A 20,388-nucleotide genomic window follows, 5' to 3' on the forward strand; every position below is an offset into this window, starting at 1 on the left:
CATTTTGTGCTACAAACCTCAGTCCCCTTTATAAATCTTACTAAATATCTTTGCATATGACCTGTTTAAAGTATGCTACACAAACAATGCAGTGCTGAAGTTAAACTGAAGACTTGTCCAAAACACAATCACTGGCCAGACATAAATCATTATTTGGAAAGGATTATATTTGCTTTTCACTAGAGTGATGACACCATGTCAGGAAACTTTATCCTATTTTTAAATTTCGTACAAATGGCCTCAATTTAATAAATGAGAAAATATCACTTCCCCACGTACATGGGGCTTGGATGGAGAAGATAGACCTGAGTCACTGCCAACCCAGGATATGTACTGTGATTGCAAGGTGGGCTGCTGGGACATGATGAGCTTTTAATTTGTACTACTGAAGTAAACTGGGAGATTCTTGACCTGTCCTTCAGCTTTGGGCTGACTTGAACAACTTTGCAGAGATTGCTGGAGAGTGAGGAGAAGGGGAAATAAGAAAAGGGAGTGCCTTGCCACTTTCCTTTGGAAAGATGTGCCTGCATGCCAAAAACTGGCAGGGTGGCATTAGGTAGGTGAGGAGCCTGCAGCGTGGGAGGGGGGTCAGGTGGGCTGATGGAACAGAGTGCTCTGCTTTAGCCCAGTCTTCTGACCTTCATTCCTGCAATCATCCACAGCATCTCAGATCCTGGCATAGCTCATTTTGACTAGCTATTCCAGGAGTGCTCACCTTGGACAAAGAGCAGTTGAAAAAAAATAATGAGCTCCTTTAGATCTCTGCCCATGAAGAGTGGATGAAAATATGATTTCATTATTACATTTATACAGATCATCTCAGTTTTCTGTGCTGCTCAGATTCCTGCTTACCTAACTAGCATATTTGGAAAAAGTTTCATGCAGTAACTGTGGGTTTTCTTTCCTCTGCATTGTTGATTCTTTAAAATTTTATTTTATTTTTAGGTTTTCTTCAAACAACTGTCATGGCTTTCTTTGATTTTTGCTTTTATGATAACTGCAAGTCACAACAAAGTATCTACTTCTCTTTATCATTTCTAAACACTTCTAAATATAAATTAGTAAGTGATCAAAATTCAAGAAGAAAAAAGGCCTGATCTTGGTGGGACCTGGTTCATAACTCCTCAGTGCCTTGGGGCTGGCAGGCCTGTAAGTTGGGAAGTGTTTTCAAGTCATTTATACTCCAGATTTGATTAGCGCTATTAGTTTTGCCAGACAAAAGGAAGATATTTTCCTTCTCTTCCTGTGGGAAGCTTCAGAACAGCATTTAACTGCCAGCTGGTCTTTCATGAGCAGGCTCAGATTTGAAATGTATACATGCTTAACCTCGAGCTCTAAGCCCAGATTGCTGCAAACTTAGCTTCCCACTGGGCTGCCCCCCTTTCTGAGGCTGAACTGTTGTTCTCTCTTTGTTTGCTTATGTTGGAAGCTGCTAATGCTCAAGAATTAATGATGGCAGAGGGGGACAAGAACATTACTACTGATTTGTAACACAGCCTGCAAAACATAGTTTGGCTGAGCACACTTGTAGGTCCTGGAGACTGGATCATTTTTGAAGGACAAACTGCTCTTCTTCCTTTCTTCATCAAGTGTTTGGAGATTAATTTCTTTTCCTATGGGAAAGATTTACTCTTAAACCTGCTGTTTTCAAACAAGCAGCAAAATGCTAAATCAAAAACTTCTTTTTTTTATCCCCTTGGTTGATTCTGCTGACTTACTGTTTCTGTGCCTTGTTTTTCCTTCACTTCTAAAGCTGGTTAAGGGCCAGCACAGAGACTTCTCTTGCTGTAGGTGAACCCTTTTTAATGGAAAGGAGGATGGAAGGGTCAGATACCTACAGTTCAATATTCCCAATGATCTGTGTGAAGTGCATAGAATTGCTGTAATACACCAAGGCTCCAACATCTCAGAGGTTTAATATTGGAAGCAGTGTTGGCACACACCCCTCATCTTGAATCGACACTGAATGAACTCTGGGATCACAGATTCTGCGCAGCAGCACAGTTTCAGTATCAACAGCAGTGATATTAATGTTAAATCATAGGTGCTGTGCACAGAGCAATGGCTGGTGATCACCTTCTAATCAAATGTGAAGAGATCATGAAGGTATTTTTGTGAAGAGCTTGATAGGGATTTTTTTAAATTGACTATTTTACTTTCCCCTTTAATAACTCTCTTTGGTCCCATGAGGTAGCCCCTGGATTCTTGCTCTGCCAGCTGTACATAGTGGGAAGAGGAGTCCTATTTGCACCAAAGCCTATCACAGATGTTTCTTCCCAGGTGGTAGCCAGACCAGTTGGAGAGTGGCTTCGTACTGTGTACTGTAGGCAGAATCTGAACAGCACAAGCAAGAGCCCATTTTAAAATTACACAACTGTAAAAGGCACTCTAGAGTTTTCCTGTCTTTCTGCAGCTCACTGTGCTTTCCCTTCTACACCTCATTCACCAGGAGGATGCTGAGGACAATATGTTGAGGATGATGTATAGCAGAGGAATGGGAGAGCCTGACCCCTCCCTCCACAAAAACAACCATACTCCTCCTCTCTGTTGTAGGGGGGGGACATTTGAGCTGAGCTCACCTCCTTTGTTAGCCTGAAGGGTTGATCCCTTTCCTGATTATAAGATCCTGTGCCTTTTTCTTTGTTCTGGCACCTCCTGAAAAGCACACCCAGCAAAAATAAAAGGGAATATTTACTGCCAGTGTAGTCATCAGGCTGGGTCACTATGGGAGCAGGACCTAGCAGAGGTCCTGCAGCAGGAGGAACCATGGCTAGGACTGTCTTTCTTGGCAGCCTTGAGCTATTGCATCAGCTCAGCTGTCAAGTCTAACTTCTTCAACCTTGCTAAAGATTGCAGACACAAAATTTATCAAATGTGGTGTTTACATGTGCTTTATCAGAAACTTCCCTTACTGTGTACCAAATGAGTTACAGGTGCTTAAAAATGCTCCAGGTAAAAATACCTCTATTCACAAGATCATGCAAACAGTCTTCAGAGAAGCAGGGTTGAGAAAAAAGAGAGTTTTGGAAACAAAAAATACGGTCTCTCATTGCTATACCAACACATATCCTGATTCAGAATTCCCCCATTGACTGTTACCAGCAGCTCCTTATTTTTGTGTTCTAAGCATACCTGCACTTATGCCTAGCCCATAAAGCACCAGATTTTCAGGTTAATTGCAGATTTGGTCTTGAGTCAACAGATTACATGTTATGTATACATTAGGCTCAAGTACATGGAAGCCTTCACAGCTGGTCAAGAGTGCACAGAAGTGTTATTTTGTGTTCTGTTGGTGGTGCTGAGAGTGCTTAGAATTAAACACAAAAGGTAGCAAGGTTACAGGCAAAGAAAAGAAACATGGTATGTACCATCAAATATTTCTGAACAGAGATTGTTACTTGATGAGTCAGAGGCTTCAAGGCCATATTCCTGTTGTTGGGTGACTCTTGCTCAGGGAGCTCTGGGCTGTTGGAAGATTAGTTAAGAGAAGGTGCTTTGATTAGGTTGACTCCAACATGATATGTGTTTTTAAAAATAGATTAAAACAAATATCAGCTGCATTATCCATTGCAATAACTTGTTAGCATGATGAGCAGTGTTTTGATGACCTAAATAGGCTAAATACAATTTCATGATGAGCCAATAGCCAGTAATAGGTTTTTGATTTAATATATTTTTCACTTGTGGTTTGCAGTCTCTTTCACAGCACCATTGCTCCTGTCTTGTCTGTACGTTGAGGTTCCCAGCATAGATCAGGGTTCTGTTGTACCAGGTATCACAAAAGCAGGTAAGAATAGTCAAGAACTTCAGCCTTATGTTCCTAGTCTACCTTTTAATGATCCTGACAGCCCCAGTCCTGTGGAGAGATTTCTACTCATAGAATCACAGAATGGTTTGGAATGGAAGGGACCTTAAAGATCATCTCATTCCAACCCTCCTGCCAGGGACACTTTTCACCAGACTGGGTTGCTCAAAGCCCCATCCAGCCTGGCCTTCAACACTTCCAGGGATGGGGCAATCAATTCACAGCTTCTCTGGACAACCTGTTCCTCACCACCTTCACAATCAAGAATTTCTTCCTAATATCCAAACCTACCCCTCCTCAGCTCCAAGCCATTACCCCTTGTCCTAGCTACAGGTCCTTGTAAAGTCCCTTTCCTGCTCTCTTGTAGCCCCCTTTAGGCACTGGAAGGTGCTCTAAGGTCTCTGGAACCTTTTCCAGGCTGAACCACCCCAGCTGTCTGTAATACTGATAGTAGCTGAAATCTTTTGGAAGGGAAGAAGTCTGTTGGAGGGAAGCTGAAGACTTATTTGTTTGGATGGGGTGAAGTTCATGGACCTGTTTCAGTCACACATTTCATGCTTCTTTGTGTCTGTATTAGACCATCAGGTAGTTCAGTGTGGGTGACTGAGCCAAGGTTATTGCACCATTGCAACAAATATTTCCAGACTTTCAGAATTAACTAAAAGGGTGCCAACTCTTCAATCCAAAATCCATCAAATCTGTTTAATAAATAAATAATAATTTTAAAAAGGTAGCTAGACAGTACTTCAGTGCAATTTTTCACCTTCTGTCTTGAATTAAAATATTTGGAGCTGTGGTGTCTGTTCTTAAATCCCTACCCCCACCAGTAATTTTGCTCATATGTTATCCATAAATCTTGTCTGTTTTAAATGCTCCAAGTAATAGTTAGGCAAAACATTTAAGCATAATGCTATGATTATCAGAGTCCATTTTTTGGCAGCCTGGGTACTGTTTTTCTTAAATAAGCACTGCAGTTTATCCTGATTGGAGATATGAAGGAATTATTCCTCTTCTCGGCATTTCTTCTGTTGTTCTTGGGTTTTTTTTGTTTGTTTGGTTTCCTAATATGAGGATTTAGGGGTTCTGCATTCGTTTTGCAGGAATATAATGTGTGATTTGGCTGGATCTTTCAAGTGGTAATATTATAAATCTCCCAATCACCGTTGCCCAATCTGTTTTAGCATTCATGTGCCTAATTTCTGTTGGTAATCTGATTACTGGCTTGAGCTGCTGGGGCTTGCAGCCTATTGCTATGCATTTACTGTACTCCCTGGGACGCCAGAGCCTGACAGCTCCAGTCCTGTGCTATGAAAAATCTCTACACGATATTGCTAAGACAGGCCTGAGGGCTGGGGCTGGCTCAGAATTAGCTGCTATTGTAGCTTCTCTTTGCCGAATCCTTTGTTTGTGCAACCATGTTCAGAAATCCTTGGATCTCCAGCTATTTGGGAAATGTCAAATACTCTGAGGAGCAAGGTAAGAGTTCCAAGCAGATATAAGAAAATGCAGTTTGTGTGTGTTTAATCTCTCGTATGTGTGTCTGCATGTGTAAATGTTGTTTGACTGGCTCTCCTGCAGCTGCATTAGGTACTTTAGCAATCAGTATGCAGTTAGTCACCTAGGCTATTTTGTTATTTCCTAAAGGACACTTTTGAAAGATCCGATTAGATGGATCTTTTAATTAGCTTAGCATGCCACCGACTTAGGGCCTTTAAATATACTGAGTAACGCTGGAAGGTTGCATCTACTTTTTCTTTTTGCACTCTGCATTTTAAATTTCCTACATATTAAAGTATGGGTAGTGGTTTTATCGGGTAGTTTGTACCTAAGAGAGAGCAGAACTCAACTGAGCAAATGGTTAAACTTGTGAGCAAGTCTGATTTACACTTCAGTGAAGATACTCTGAATTTTGAATAAAAATATTATATTGCTATAATATGATTATGAACATGTTTAGAATTCTTCAGTGAAAAGCAGAACAAAATGCTGTTGTAAATATTTTCCTTCTGTCTATTGAGCACTGTGTGGGTGGGTTTTTTTATCTTTAAATTAACCATTGAATAAGACTGTGCTAAATTGATGTTTCTTTTGTGGGCATATTTATTGTCTTTTGATGTATAGTTGTTTTACTTTTCCTCCTGTGTTTGTATTTAAGACTTCCATATTGTGGTAAGTAAATTTTATTGGACTTTAATCCCCCCCACATGGTGTTTAATTTGAACAGGAGGAAATGCATAAAATATCAAAACTGTGTAATGGAATTTAATTGTCTGCTAAGTTTTTCTGTGTTTGGGGGAAGATTGAGACTCAGCCCTGTGAAACACAGCAAAGTTTTAAGATGATTTTGAGGCATTATAGATGTGGTGTGCTTGAATGTGTTTAGGGGGTGCAAGAGCCAAACTGGCTGATGTGCCCCTCCTGGCAGCTCTTCTCCCTCCCTGCTCCCAGGGAAGCAATGCAGGCTCCTTCCTAACATTCTCAGATTCCCTCCCCAGTTTTGGCTGGGCTAGGCAGAATTTCTCTGTGGTCCACTTGTGGTTTTCATGGTGGACAGCTGTTCCAGTGCCAAAAATTCTAGGATGGGTTGCATCCTGTTAGAACAGCTATAAATTTAAGATATGCCTGGTTCTGATTAGCTAAGCTGATACTGAGCTGGGCTTTGGAAGTTAGTGCATAGTCTTCTCAAAGTAATGTAAATCTGCCCTTTTTAGAGGATCCATATGGCTCAGAGTATTCTTTTTAATGCTGTAGTGTAAAATATAATGATTAATATACCATCCACACTGTTTTTCTTACAATATTCTGTTTTGGTCTAACAAGATGTTTCTGTGTAATCTATGTGCTTTATTCTCCATTTAATGGAAAGGGAAAATGAATGTTAACAAAAACAGGAAAAAGTTGCCTATTAAAGTTGAAGAATGCTATTAGCAAAGCTGCTTGAAATCTGCACTGACTTGTAGCAGATGCCTAAAAAATGCCTTTTTGCACATTTTAAGCTTCCTTATCTAGTTGTTAATGTCCTCTTTTTAATGTTACTTTTTTAAAGCTTTTTTCAATCTTTATACCTGTAGAAGAGGCAGAAGGAAATGGAAGAGGATAAGAAAGTTTTTAAATACATAGACAAAATGTACATTCTCTAAATTAAGACCTAAAATGTCAGCTATAAATTTCACTAAACCCTTGTTGAAAAAATAAGAGCTGTTCTACCCAGACTTAAAATACTGTGCATAAGCAAAAAAAAAAAATTTTTTTTGCAGTTAGATCTTCCTTGAAATAGTTAAATCTCAGCTCTGAGGTAGAGTAATAGGAGTGTAGCTGCAACTGAGTTGTTCTGAAGTCTGGGTCTGTCTTTGAAAAATAAAATGATTGCTGTGTCAGTGACCAACTGTTTATTAATTTAGTGTCTTGGGTAGTAGATTTAATACAGATGGGGAAGGAAGGCAATTTTTCATTGGGAGTAAGTTGTCAGTAGCTCCATGTGTTTTTGCACAGCAGTCCCAGAGCAGGTCCTGCTCCCTGGCTCTGAGTGCTCTGAGGTCTCTTGGTTGCATCCTTGGTAAATAGAGGGAGAGGGTACTTGGAACACTGGTCCCCCTTGCCAATGGGCATCATTTAGACCCTTGATTGTAGAAATGAGGAAGTTTAATCTAGGAGAGCATGAGGAGATTGCCCATTGCATGTTATGGTTCACACAGTTTGGGGAGCCCAGAGGCTTTGTAATACATGCTTTTTGAACATAAGGCTGCAATTCTGCAATTTTGCTGTCAGTGTAAACATGTGTTCCTCTGTGAAGTGCATGTTGTAAGGCTATTCAGAAAAATAAAAAAATAAAAAAAAAAAGGAGGAACTTCCAAACAGTAGACAATCTTCAGAAATATTTCTGTCATGGGTGGTGCAATACTGTTGCAACAGATCCTCAGCTGGACATCTCTTGGCTTCTGCAGTGAATATGCAGTTTTTATAGTATTGCCAGGCTGCAGCCAAAAAAGCTTTTGCTACTTGCAGCCTTTCTCATTATCAGAGTGCTTCATAAACATATATATTATAACATTGCCTGTGTTATAAGCTGGAAAATAATGAGTTTAAATGATCACCCCAGGCTGTAGTGCTACACCACAAATATTAGAAATAGAACATGGCAGTTCCATAAAGTGTTGATGCTTTTGATGTATCTACTGTCTGTGCTAATTCTGCAAAGCTTTGGTTTATCACCATCTTGGACATGCCAGCTGGTGCTCCTTTGCTTAGAGAGAAGGCCTCTGCAGACTCTTTTGCAGGGGAAAAAGACTGTGGTTGGAAACTATAACCTATTTATCAAAAGTTCCCCATTCATTACAGCATCTTCACCATGATGTGCTTTCTTTTCTATTTCACAGATTTTGCCAAAGGAAACTCAATCAGATTTAAGCCTTCACGACTGCTCCTAAGGAAGAGAGCGTTAAGGTAAGGTTGAGTTTTTCTTGCTCAGTGCATTTATCCTTTTGTCAGGAAAAGTGGTTGTTGGTCCTCTCACAGGACTGAGCTTTTGCTTAGAGCAGATGCTCTGATCAAGCATTGAAAACACCAACTGCCTCTAAAACAGTGTTAATATTTATAGCTGACACTGCTTTAGGGAAAGCCCCTGTGCACTGAGCCTGCTGCCATTGCAATGCCCATCTTTCCTTGCAGGGCATGGGCAGAGTACATGGAGCCTTACCTGCCTGTAAAAGCAGGTGGCTGAAGTGGGTGACTTAATTATAGATCCTTGCAGGGAGCAGTCTGGGGGAGAAAGAAGGTGGGCGCTGCAGAGATGAATGGACTGGTGGTGTTGCTTCCATGCAGGGCTGTGTCTGTCTGTGTTCTTAGGGCACAGTTCCACAAGGCAGATAAGGGGATGCCATTGAACAGTTAAGCAAGAGGGCATCTCACATTCCCTCTCTCTTCCCATCCTTGCTCCAGCTGCCTTGGGTGAACACTTTTGTGCTTGCTGGACTCATTCACAGTGGCAGAGAGGAGGTCAGGAGCTGGGAATGGACCCTTGCCCCAGGAACCAGCTGTTTCATTGGCACAGTGGCACAGGGAGGAGGTCAGCAGCTGGGAATGCACCCTTGCCCCAGCTGTTTCATTGGCTCAGCTGCACAGGAATCCACCTGCCATTGGTGCACAGGCTCATGTGTGCCAGCTTCTCTTCAGTCAGTGCACACACCTGGAGCACACCTGGTTCCCTGCTGTGTTGTTTCTTAGTCCTGCAGAAAGATGGAGGGAATGGGTGTGCAAGTCACACTGTGCTATGAAAGCAGGTAGGGGGAAGAAGAAAGGAGAGTAGTAGAGAAGGACAGGACTCTAAAGTGAACCTTTTACATAAGAGACCAGGGAAGGAAGTTCTCCTGGAGATAAAGAGAAGTGAGCAGCAAGCCCCTAGCTGGCAGGTGTACAAGTGGGTTTTGTACTTCAATCATAAAATCTCAGTATATGTCACAGCTTTAATTGGGATGGCAGGTCAGTGTTAGCAGTGGCATTTGGTTCAAACTTCTGGTTGTTTTTGGGCATGTAACTAGGTTAGTGGGACAGCTATTTAGAAACCATATGCTGCAGCAGCAGCAGATGAAGTTTTCAGCCTGATGTACAGCATGCAGCTTGCACTTTGGAAGTTGCCAGAATAGTGCAAGTACTGAGACTGTCAAGTACTCTACTAATCCTACATTATACATTGTTTTTAAAGAAAACTATTGAGATTGTGAAATATTGTTGCCTATGTTTTAACAGGAATAATCTGAATTCCTGAACATTGGAGAGTATAATGAGTTTGTTGGGAATCTGAGGCCAAGCCACACACAAACTCTGTGTGAAACAAACTGGTGGAACCTCATGCTGTTGATTGCATTTCATGAACCCTGATCAAAGGCTATATTTCAAGCAAGGAAAGGACAATAAATTCCTCTTTCAGCATTCACATTTATCAGGGATTTCAAGAAAGAATTCTTTCAAACGTCTAGTTTATTTTTTTTTATTTGGAGAAACTCATGCATTCCCTAATTATTTTATAATAAATGTACATAGCCTGGGTATTAAGTGCAAAACTTCATAGTCCTGCTGCTCAGAATCTGAACCTAAATTTACAGCATTGACTGGATGTACTTGTGGTATTTCTAGAAGAGGGTTTGGGATGAGTTTGAAGGTACAATATATTTGGCAATCCAAGTCTAACTATCTGAGTCTGCTTAAGCAACTGAATTGGTGCTGTGAGTGCTCCTCCAGCAGAGAAACTAACAAAGCAGAGAGAGCTCTGAAAAGAGGAAAAGGAATTGCTCATGAGTTTGTTTTTTAAAACAATTGAAAATGGTGATGAGTAGCCTTCTGTAATTTTTTTTCCTTTCTCTCTCTTTTTTTTTTTTTTTTTTTTTTGCTATTTGAAATTGCCTTAGCATCATTCCAACTCAATTTAGATTCCTAATGAATGTTCTTATTGAACACTGCGACATGTCCTAAATATGCCTGCTTTCATTTTTAGAACTAATTTGATGTATGTGTCTATAAATACTCAATTGTTTGGCTTGACTCTGTCATCCTCAGAGCAGTGCTCTCTCTGAATCTTCTGTGCATGGGAAAGCAATGTAATTATGCATTGGATTAAAACATTTGGATTTTCTCATGTGCAAACATTTAAAACAAGCAATTCCACCTGCAGCTTAGCAGGAGAGAGGGGAAAAAATGTCTAAAGAGATAAAACTCCTAAATTGTGGATAAAGTAGTGTATGAAAATTGTTAATCTTTAAAAAAATAAATGGTAACAGTTGACAGTCTGTCCAGAGGGGAAATGGAAAATGAGGGCATGAGGGAAACTGTGAAGGGGCTTTCACAAAGCAGATAACCTGTGATGCTGTGTAGTGTAGCAAGGGTTAAGCTTAGGAAGTTTGTGGTTATTTAAGGAATTTTAATGAAATCTGCCAGTGAGCAAAGGCTGCAAGCCACCCTCTGTATAAAGGAGGAGGGAGCTCCCATACAGGAAGAACTGGATGACCTTGAGGAGTAATAGAAAAAAGGATGTAATGTAATAATACTAAGTGCACTGTTGTGCATTGGGGGCTGATAAATTTTTCTGTCTCTTGCAACTGATGAAAGCAAAGCCTTTGCATATTAGTTTCTCATGCAGGATTGAGCAACCAAAACAGTGTATATGTAAAATGGCAAATGTGTTGTACATCCCAGCATTCAGCTAACTAGTCATATAATAATGCTTTCTCTATTAAAAATCATATTTTCATGAGATACTGCTAACACCCAAGTTTGGAATCAAGACTACCCAATTCTGGTCACCATATACAAAAAAAAAAAAAATAAAAAAAAAAAAAAAAAAAAAAAATTACTTAAGACTGGAATAAGTAGAGAACCTTGTAATAGATAATCAGTGAGACTGAGAGCCTGTCCTTCAAAATCTGAGTGTATGTGGATAATCTCTATTAAAGAAAATAAGTAACTGACAACACTGGCACAAGAACAAGTGGATGGAAAGCCAGTGCCAGACATTTAGCCAGGGTTCAAAGGATCTCTGCCTTCAAAGTCCCTAGAACTCCCTGGAGAGAGGAGCAGGAGTGAATGTAACCAGTTTACAAGAAATCCAGTAATATAGTTTATAAATCATCAGGCTAGTGGCAGTCCTGATTCCATGATTTTACCCCTGGAAATTCACCTAAGAATTGGGCATGGTGCTGGGTGTTCACACACAGTTCATTTAAACAAGGATTTTGCTGTTGAGTGAAACAAACCCCTTGCTTAGGGAAACTTAAGGTGCTGCACTGCCACAGGCATTATGAAAGCAAGTGGAGACACTGCTAAATAAAGCCCAGATATTCCAAAGTTATGAGCTGGATCCTTCAGCACTTTTGTCTTAAATAATTAAGTTGATTTGGCAGAATAAATTTGGGGTTGGTTTATAGCCTTATGCCAGTATTATTTGCATTTTTCAAACTCATCCTCAGCTAAAAGGAATAGAAACTGCTTTCAAATGCGAGCTGGGTATCTCTCCATCCAGGACTCTGTACAGAAGTGTATCTGTAAGAAAATAATATATTGTGAGAGTAGTAAGAATTACAGGTGTTGGCAGTGTGGGGTCAGGCACAGAAGAACATCCAGTTCACTGAGAGTCTTTGCCCAGTCTCAGATGACACATGGATCCATCTGCTTGTGGCTGCTGTGTGCTGTTTTTCATTGTGTTTAGTTTTTATTTAGTTCAATTACTGTGTGTTTGCCCTGTAAGGACACACAGTTCTCTCTAATGACAGCTTATTGCAGCTCTCCATCTTCTATTTGTTATTTTCTGTAGTGCCTAACTCTGTTTTTCTTGGCAATACCTGGAATAATTTCTCTAAGTGCAGTTGTTGGAGACAATTTGCAGCAGGTGGCACAGTGCCTGGTAGTGACACAGCCCAGTTTCTTCACTGTCATTTCAAGGGTTTTATTCTCCCCTCAATATCTTCAAAAGGAATGTTATTTGTAAATTATAAACAGGGAAATACTTATGAAAAATATTAGTCAATATATGTTAAAACTCTTTTCAATGAGAATTGTTCTTTGTAAATAGTGACTACAGAATTCATGCCCTTAAAAAAAAAGCAGTCATTTAAAATCTGTCCTAAGGAAGGATTTTCCAACAGTAAGACTGTGCAGTTTATCTTATCAAAATGACTTTAAATCATAGGGCACAGCACTACTGTGACAAAATGAAGAACCTGGGATCACTGAGGATTTATCTGTTACACCTGTCCACATAGTTTACTAAAGGTTTTAAGACCATTATAAGTTTTCTTATGCCCAGCTGGGATAGTCACAATGGCAGAATACAATAATTTGTTCTCTATAATTTGTTTTTATTGATTGAAGAAAAAAAAAAATCTTGCTTACAAGTAGGAAAATTTCCTCCAAAAAAGTCTCTGTAGACAGTTGGGATCTACTTTAGACCATTATGACACCTACATTTTACAGTTAATATTTGTATATTTAATGGAGATATTGAAATAAATATTTTGTTTCATTTAAATGGGCAGTTATCCTGTTTTGTGAAGACATGGTATAAAATTAAATTATCTGATACTCCTATTGGCATATTATAAACTGTATAAACTGTTCCAGTGAACAGTGCAGTAACAACAGGGTAGTCATGCAGAAGGCTTCTAGGTGGTGTATATGCAGTACTGCATTTGATGGCATGTTTTAATATTTATGAAAACCATTCAATATAGATTGTTTTAAACTTAATTGCTTAGTAGAGCATTTTGAAGGCAGTCTCCAGTCAGTAATTTAATGCAAAAATGTGTCACAGTCAGTTCCAAACAAGTTTCAAATTATGTTAGGTTTGGCTTTCTTAGTTTCTTTGGGTTATTTCTTAGCTCATTCTCAGGGAAAACATTTTCTTTGGTATCTCTGTTAGACTATCTTGCAGTAAATTAGTTATGTCTTGGGTTTATTTGATTTGTAGCAGAGATATCCACAGTTCTGTAAACCAGATGTTGCTTTCAGTTTTCAGAAGGAGTTCTCATTTGAAGATAAAGAAGAACTTGCGAACAGCACGAAGGATATTGATGCTAATCTCTTAGCAGTACTTCCAAAAGGTAGGTAGGAGAGACATTTTCAACACAGTGGCAACTTAACAGCATGTGGAGTTTTGTCTATGCAAGTACAAGGCACAGTTAAAATCACTTAGGCACAGATGGTTTGTAAATGAGTTTTCCCTGTGAAGTATGCTTGAAGGATGAAACAGGGGATGAACCACAATGGTCTTTTCTTACATCCTCACTTCATAAAGTTCAGCTTTGTTTTCCTAGTTTCAATAGATTAGTAGTTGAAATTCAAAACTTCAGAGTTTCTTTGTACAGCAGCTCATTCCAGACCCCTTTGGTGGTTGGTGGAGTCCCTGTGCATGACCAGCTGACTGCACTCAAATTTTTGCCTTGCATGCTAAAGGGCCTGCAGTAAATATGGAGTTTAGTTTGGGGTTTTTTTTGTTCCAAACTTCTATCTTAATCTGAATAATTTCTGAAGAAAACAGCAGTTCCATCTTTATCGTTTGGCACAGTTGATGTAGAGGCAAGAAATAATTCTCTTGAATTATTGAGAGAAAATCAGGGTGTGCTTGACCCATAGAGGGTGACATTTGACTGAAGAACCATGTGCAACTGGCACAAAGGTGTTCCCTTCATTCAAGAGTGTTGTGGACCTAACTCTGATTAAAATTATGTGTATGTTCCAGTGATTTACTCTTTTCAGACAATCTGCAAGGCTAAATGCACTAGTCCCAACATAAAGGAACTGGCTTGCTCTTTTTATGTCATTTGCTGCTGAATTCCTCTGGAAAGGAGCATTTCTTCCAGCATAACATTTAAGTGCTATTTAAGTGACATGCTTGCTTTTAAATATAATCGTTACAGATGTTCAGGAAGAAACATTGTTGGCAAAATGATGGAATAGAGTGATATGCATTTGTACAACACAGACTTCTGAGAGCACCAGACAGCAATAATCCATATTTCATTATTATTCCTTATGCTTAGCATTACAATCATGTGGCCAGCAAGTTAATTGAGCCTTCACTTGAGAAACCTTATCTGTAAGTTTCTTCTCAGTGAACTAATTTCTATTCCAGGATGTTTCTGCTTTTTCAAAAAACTATACTCATAATAAAGGCATCATATTTGGTGTGTACCAGACTTAAAAAACAGCAGTGGCAGCTTTTGGTAGTATTCTGAGAGAACTACTTGAAGTCCAGGGTTTTTTGAAAATACAATTTATTTGTCCTTTCTAGAGCCTAATTTTGATGCATATTTGCACAGGTTGAGAAATTGAAGGAATGTTTACTTTTCAACTGATACAGACTGAACTGAGGCCTGCCATTGTGCCTTTGCTGGCATAAACTGAAGATAAATGCTTCTCCTGCCTAGTTTTAGGAGCATCACCTTTCCACTTGTGGAAAGGAGGAAGTAGGAATGAGGCTGGTAGGCTTTGCTATGGTGTTAAATTTCCCTCAAAATGAAAATATGTGGTACCTGTGTTGCAATGGTTATCTACCATCTCTGAGAAATTAATCCTCTGCAGGTAACCTTTTCATCCATGTCTATCCAGGCTTCACAAATGTATGTGCTCCTCCTCTATCATGAACTTCTTAATTGAGTATTTACAGCATCTGTACTGTAAAAATAAAACTGCTCTCACATGGCTGCAACTTAATTCATGTCCCCTCTGCAGCTGTCAAAGAGGGCTTTCAGCATAAACATGTTTATATTCTATTGCAGGTTTCTGAAAGATTTCCATGAATATATATTTCTATAAGAAGTATTTTACCTTAATTTAAGGAGTTTTTAAAATATAAGATGCACTCCAAATGCACTTTTTGTTTTTTATTCTGGGACAACATGGGAAGCAATACTTTTTTTTCTAAATAATAGTATTTCAAAGTAAATTTTGTTTCAAAGGACTAGAGTTACCAAAATTAAGATGCCTCTAGACAGTTTAGCTCAGAGGGTATCCTACCACAGCATCCTGCTCAACATGCTAAAATAAAGTCTCAAGTTCAGAGCTGTTTCTGAGTGTGGCTGTTCTTCCTCTTGCCCTTAACTGATCAGTGGTGCTTACTAAGTGTGTTGCCATGAAGTAATCTAGATAAGGAGCTTTTACTGTGAAATTAATTATTTTAAGCCTCTTAGTCTTTTCTTGAGTGCTGAATCAGATTTTTGTTCTACCTTTTAGGTAGAAGTGTTGCTGTTCTTTAGCACTCCCATGGTGTTTTTTGTGATGGTATCATGGGAAAAACATCCCATGAACAGATAAGATCTGGCACCAACTTATTCAAATTATAAACTAAAACGGAGAAACCTGATCACCTAAATTTACAAGGACCAACTAGTGTCCTTGGGAGTGAAATGTTTCCAACTGGTTTTTAGGTTTTGAACTAAAATTCGGCAGAAAGAAACTAGACTAGAAGACTTTCTGCTTTTTATCTTCTTTTGGTTTTGCTTTTTTTTTGTGCTTCTTTTTTCCACCTTACCGAAAGAAGAATATTACTGGAACTGCTTTCACATGAAGAATTCTGCAGATGTTGGCCAACCTAGCTGAAATTACTTCTGTAAACTCAAGCTTGGAAAAAGTGTAAGGCAGCATAGAGTAGTCCCATGCTATTTTTGTCCCATGTTGTTTGGGGAGGTGTTGGGAGACATTTTTCATGAGACCAGTGCTCTTTTTAGGACTGCAAAGTGGTAGTAGAATCTCAGGAACTTCAGCTAGCATGTAGCAAGAGAGTGTTGAGCTAATGCTTTGGGAGTTCTTTGGATGTTCCACATTTCTTGTATGTGGACAACTTGTAGTCAAGTTCCCTTTTTTGGGGATGGGGAGAGAAGAGTTTCTCTCATAAATGAAGCTTTAGGACTTTACCAAAGCTGTGTAAAAGACCTGTTGTCTGATTATGGTTTTGGTGACTGTATAAATTGATGGCTAGGGGAAAAAAAGGATCAGGATTTGGATGGAATGTGATTTTACTGACTCTGAGCTCTGGAGGTCTTTGATTTGTCTGAAGACAGACAATTACAGGTTTTGTTTTGACAATGTGTATACATGGCCAACAAATGGAACAGAAAATCTCTAATAGCTAGTGGAACATAATTGAACAGAAATAGATTTGGGGAGGCAAGAGCAAAGTCTTTATGAGAAATCATTCTCTTTGGTGTGGATCTGAAATGAAGGCTGGTTTCAGATGGCTAAGTTCTCTGTTTAATACAGTTCCACTGCTAGCACAGCTTGAGTAGACAGGGCAGCAGTGGAAACTGGTCATTCATTGAGAGAAAAGTTTGTGAAAACACAACATAAGGGCTCATCTTTGCTGTGGTGTTGGTTCAGGATCAGAATGTGTACATTCTTGCTGATCCTGCACATTTTATCTGTAGTCCTACTTTCAGGCTTTTCAGCATGTGAGGTTGATATGACAGTCAATGTCAACAGTATCTATGAGGTGTGAGCACTGGTATTGAGTACAGCAAACTTCCTGCATGAGTCAGCTCAGCTGGAACCCTGGAACCTGTTAAGTTCTTGCAGTAGAGGGAAGGCAGAAAAGGTGCATCTGACCTTTAAAAGGGTGGTGTTTCCATAATATTTATCTTCTATGTATCTAGAGCAATGAGGTAGCAAGAAAAATAAGGTGATAGGTTTACCTCTGCAGTGGAGCAATGTCAGCTAGACACTCCTGACTCATCAGGTATTTCTGATGGCAATCTCTGCCAATTTAGCAGGTGTAGATTCTAGCTTGCTTTAACTTTTGATCCCTGGGTCTAGAGAGTTGCAACCCCAGAGGTGCATTGGCTTCAGAATAGGTGCACACAGCTTTCAGCACCACATGTTTGCCAAGGCCACAATACAGGGGTGTGTGGATGTGCATGTCTGTGTGTTATTCACACCCCCACCCAATCCACTGTTTCCCTGGACAGCCTGGACAGTTTCTTTTCCTGTGGTAAGGAGTCACACCACACTTATTTGTGTAGCACTCAGTGCTGCAGTGTGGTTTGCACGTGCACATGTGTGTGTATATATGGGGATTACTTCATCCATGGTGCCTCCTTGTGGGTCACCACTGTTTTGTGGACAGCTGGCAGCAAAGGGTTCAGGAGAAAAGAAGAAAAGTATGTCCCATTAAAACTGCAAGGGAAAGTTAGCAAAGTAGCAAGTGATTAACCATGCAAGAGTACCATAAGGGTGCATGGTAATGTTCACTTCAGCAATGAGTCACTGGGATTATTGGGATTTGATCAATATAAGGGTGTGGAGGAAAGTAAGGAAGAAGGAACCTCTTCCTTACTGCTGCTCTTTAGACACAGTCAGACCCTGACATTTGAGTGGACAGGGTAAACAAACTTTCCATACTACCTGGTTTTGAAATGGGTCACCAGAGCATGTAAGCTTGACTTCAGCTAATGAAAATACAATTTGTCCAGTATATACTAGATCTTGAAACTGCTAGGATGATAGCAGATTTGGGATTAGCCTGGAAGTACATGGAGGGGAGGAGTATTTGATGGTCACACCTATGTGCCTAATGCACTTTTGACAGCACAACCCTAATAAACTAGGAAAACAAGAGGAAAATGCTCATTTCCTGAAAAAAGCTATTTCAAACCTCTGAACTTTATCTGACTGTTCCTTCTTATTCTAAAGCATTTTAGCAAGTTTCTGAAACTTACTGTCTTATAAGCTACATAATCTTTTGTTGTCTCAGTTTCAGAATTAAGAAAACTCTTTGAACCAAACAACCGAGATTTTTTGGAAATGAAAAGGTAAAGAAAAAATAAATAAAATAAAATAAAACACGCAGCTTATTTTGTTACCTCCTCATAGAAGCTCTGCCCTCGAATCTTCAAGGTGCCTGTTTTCACATTTTTCACATATTTTTCAGAAAAGAAAGAATAGCCAGGCGCTTAGAGGGAATTGAAAATGATACCCAACCTATGCTTCTGCAAAACTGCCCAGGATCAGTCACACACCGTTTGCTAGAGGAGGACACACCAAGATATATGCGTGCAACTGACCCCTACAGCCCCCACTTAGGTAAGTAACAGTCAGGGAGTCTTGCACTGCTGAATTACTTCATGTTTGCTACACTACCAGTTATGCAGTGCTTAAAGAAGTGCTCTGTCAGCTCATTTGGGTTTCTTGAAATTTTTCTCTTAAGTCTCCAGTTGTCCCATTTGAAAAATGTTGATGGTTCTTATTGCTTTAAAATAACTATTTTAAAGTTATTACTTATTAAAGAACTATCCCTAATACGTATTTCTTAATTGTTTGTATTTGCTTTTGGAGACAAAAGTGCAATAATATAATGTGTCTGTGCAGTCACTTAGATCTGTAAGAAAATAGGAAGCTTTTAGTTCACTCAGTTTGAGTAGTGGGTGGGGTACTTGGAGTTTTGGGAAGGACTTGCTCATATATGTTGTACTTTCGACAGGCAGATCAAATGAAGAGGAGGAAACTTCAGATTCTTCTGTAGAAAAACAACCCAGATCATCCAGATACCGGTCAGAAACCACAGGAGGCAACACAGAGCCCTTGTACAGTACAGCAAACATGGATGTCCAGGAACTAGAGTCAAAAGCAGAGAGAATAGCTAGGTACAAGGCAGAGAGGCGGCGCCAGCTGGCAGAAAAGTATGGATTATCTCTTGATTCTGATTTGGATTCTGACTACTCATCCAGATATACACGGGCAAGGAAAGATCCTGACAGTGTGGAAAGAAAGGGAGTGAAAAGTGAAAGGCAGGATGGTGAAAACAAGGACTATGGCACCCTCTATTTGTCCAGGACTGAGACAAGGGCTTCAAAGAGTGTGGTTTCTGATTCCAGAGAGTACTCCAGCCATGAAGATAAAAATGACCTCTCAAATGAAAAGAGTGTTAGAAAAGCAGATGACAGTGCCATTAGACAGGCTTCTGACCCTTCAGCAGCCCTGGATAGTTCTGTCTCCCTTTCACTTTCTGGACGAGACTCCTCCTGCTACACCGAAGTGCCAACACCAAAGCAGAGCCCCTGCGAGTCCCTCCCCTCCCCAAAGCGGGCAGCCTCACCCACCCACCTGCAGAATGACCAGCCCTTGCACACTAACAGCAGACAAAGGTAAGCAGGGGTTTTAGTTCTCCTTTCCCTGTAGAATCCTTCATCTTAATCAGCTTCTACATCAGTGTCTACAGTGCTAATGAGAATGTGTTTATTGCCCTTGAAGAATGTATTTAGTTGATTTGGGTGTCTCAAGCTGGATTAGTTGGGTTTAGTGTATCAGTATGTGATAAAAGGAAGTGACTATATGTTTCTCTAATTAGCTATGTCATTGGTTTCACTTTATATTTATAGAATTTTTGCTAAAATTAGGCCCTTTGTGAGGAGGACACAAACTAGAAATTGAAGGAGTTATGGTTCTAAATCTCCTTGTGTTTTGTTTTTTGTTTTTCTAATAATCTGTTAGAGCAAGTATTTAACTTTCTTTCTTCTCTATCTTGTAATTGTTGGCTGGGAGCTTCCAAGTAGAAGCAAGCTGTTTCTCAGTGAAGGTTTGAATATCTTTATGATGGCTTCTGCCAAAATAAAACAGTCTGCAGACTTAAAAGCTGAAGAGTGTCTTGGGTCAGTTGAAATAATAGCTGACTTGTTTTCCTGATGTGAAAGCATAAAAACCCTTTTGAACTGTGATAGTTAATCCTTCAGATAATATCAGGTACATATATATATATGTGAAGGGGCAGAGGGTAGAGTTAAAATTCTATGCTGAATTGCTTCAGACTTGACAAATTTGCTATGGTAATAGGGTGATCAGATTCTTCCAAAAGGAAAAAAAAAACTAGTTTTCATTAATTTTACATTACAATTTCTCAGTGTGATATAGAAATACTGTCAAATTCTTATGCTGACTGAAAACAATGTGTGACTAAGAATTTTTTTAAAGTATGATTTTCTCTAAGTGCGAGTCTTTAATTTCTTGGTAGGTGACTAGATAGAAGATAATAACTAAAAACCTAAGTCAAAATGTTGCAACTAAAAATTATGTAAATGAGAACTTAATTTTAAATGTATGTGCATAATGCT

At 39.5% G+C, this 20,388-nt stretch overlaps 1 protein-coding gene across 18 annotated transcripts in view; it reads left to right on the forward strand.

Annotated features, from left to right (window-relative positions):
- SVIL (supervillin) overlaps positions 1–20,388 on the forward strand; it is a 133,029-nt gene that overhangs the window by 61,379 nt on the left and 51,262 nt on the right. For 17 of the 18 annotated variants that reach the window (XM_056483816.1, XM_056483808.1, XM_056483812.1 and 14 more), the window contains 5 exons: positions 8,182–8,248; positions 13,301–13,392; positions 18,036–18,093; positions 18,213–18,364; positions 18,762–19,425. In XM_056483816.1, coding sequence (XP_056339791.1) covers positions 18,086–18,093; positions 18,213–18,364; positions 18,762–19,425 — 824 coding nt within the window. In that variant the 5' untranslated portion in view covers positions 8,182–8,248; positions 13,301–13,392; positions 18,036–18,085. Of the gene's footprint in view, positions 1–8,181; positions 8,249–13,300; positions 13,393–18,035; positions 18,094–18,212; positions 18,365–18,761; positions 19,426–20,388 lie in introns of those variants that run through there. The other variant, XM_056483818.1, reaches the window with a different exon arrangement.

Source organism: Oenanthe melanoleuca, chromosome 2 (genome assembly GCF_029582105.1).
Source record: "Oenanthe melanoleuca isolate GR-GAL-2019-014 chromosome 2, OMel1.0, whole genome shotgun sequence".
NCBI classification, from domain to species: Eukaryota; Metazoa; Chordata; class Aves; order Passeriformes; family Muscicapidae; genus Oenanthe; species Oenanthe melanoleuca.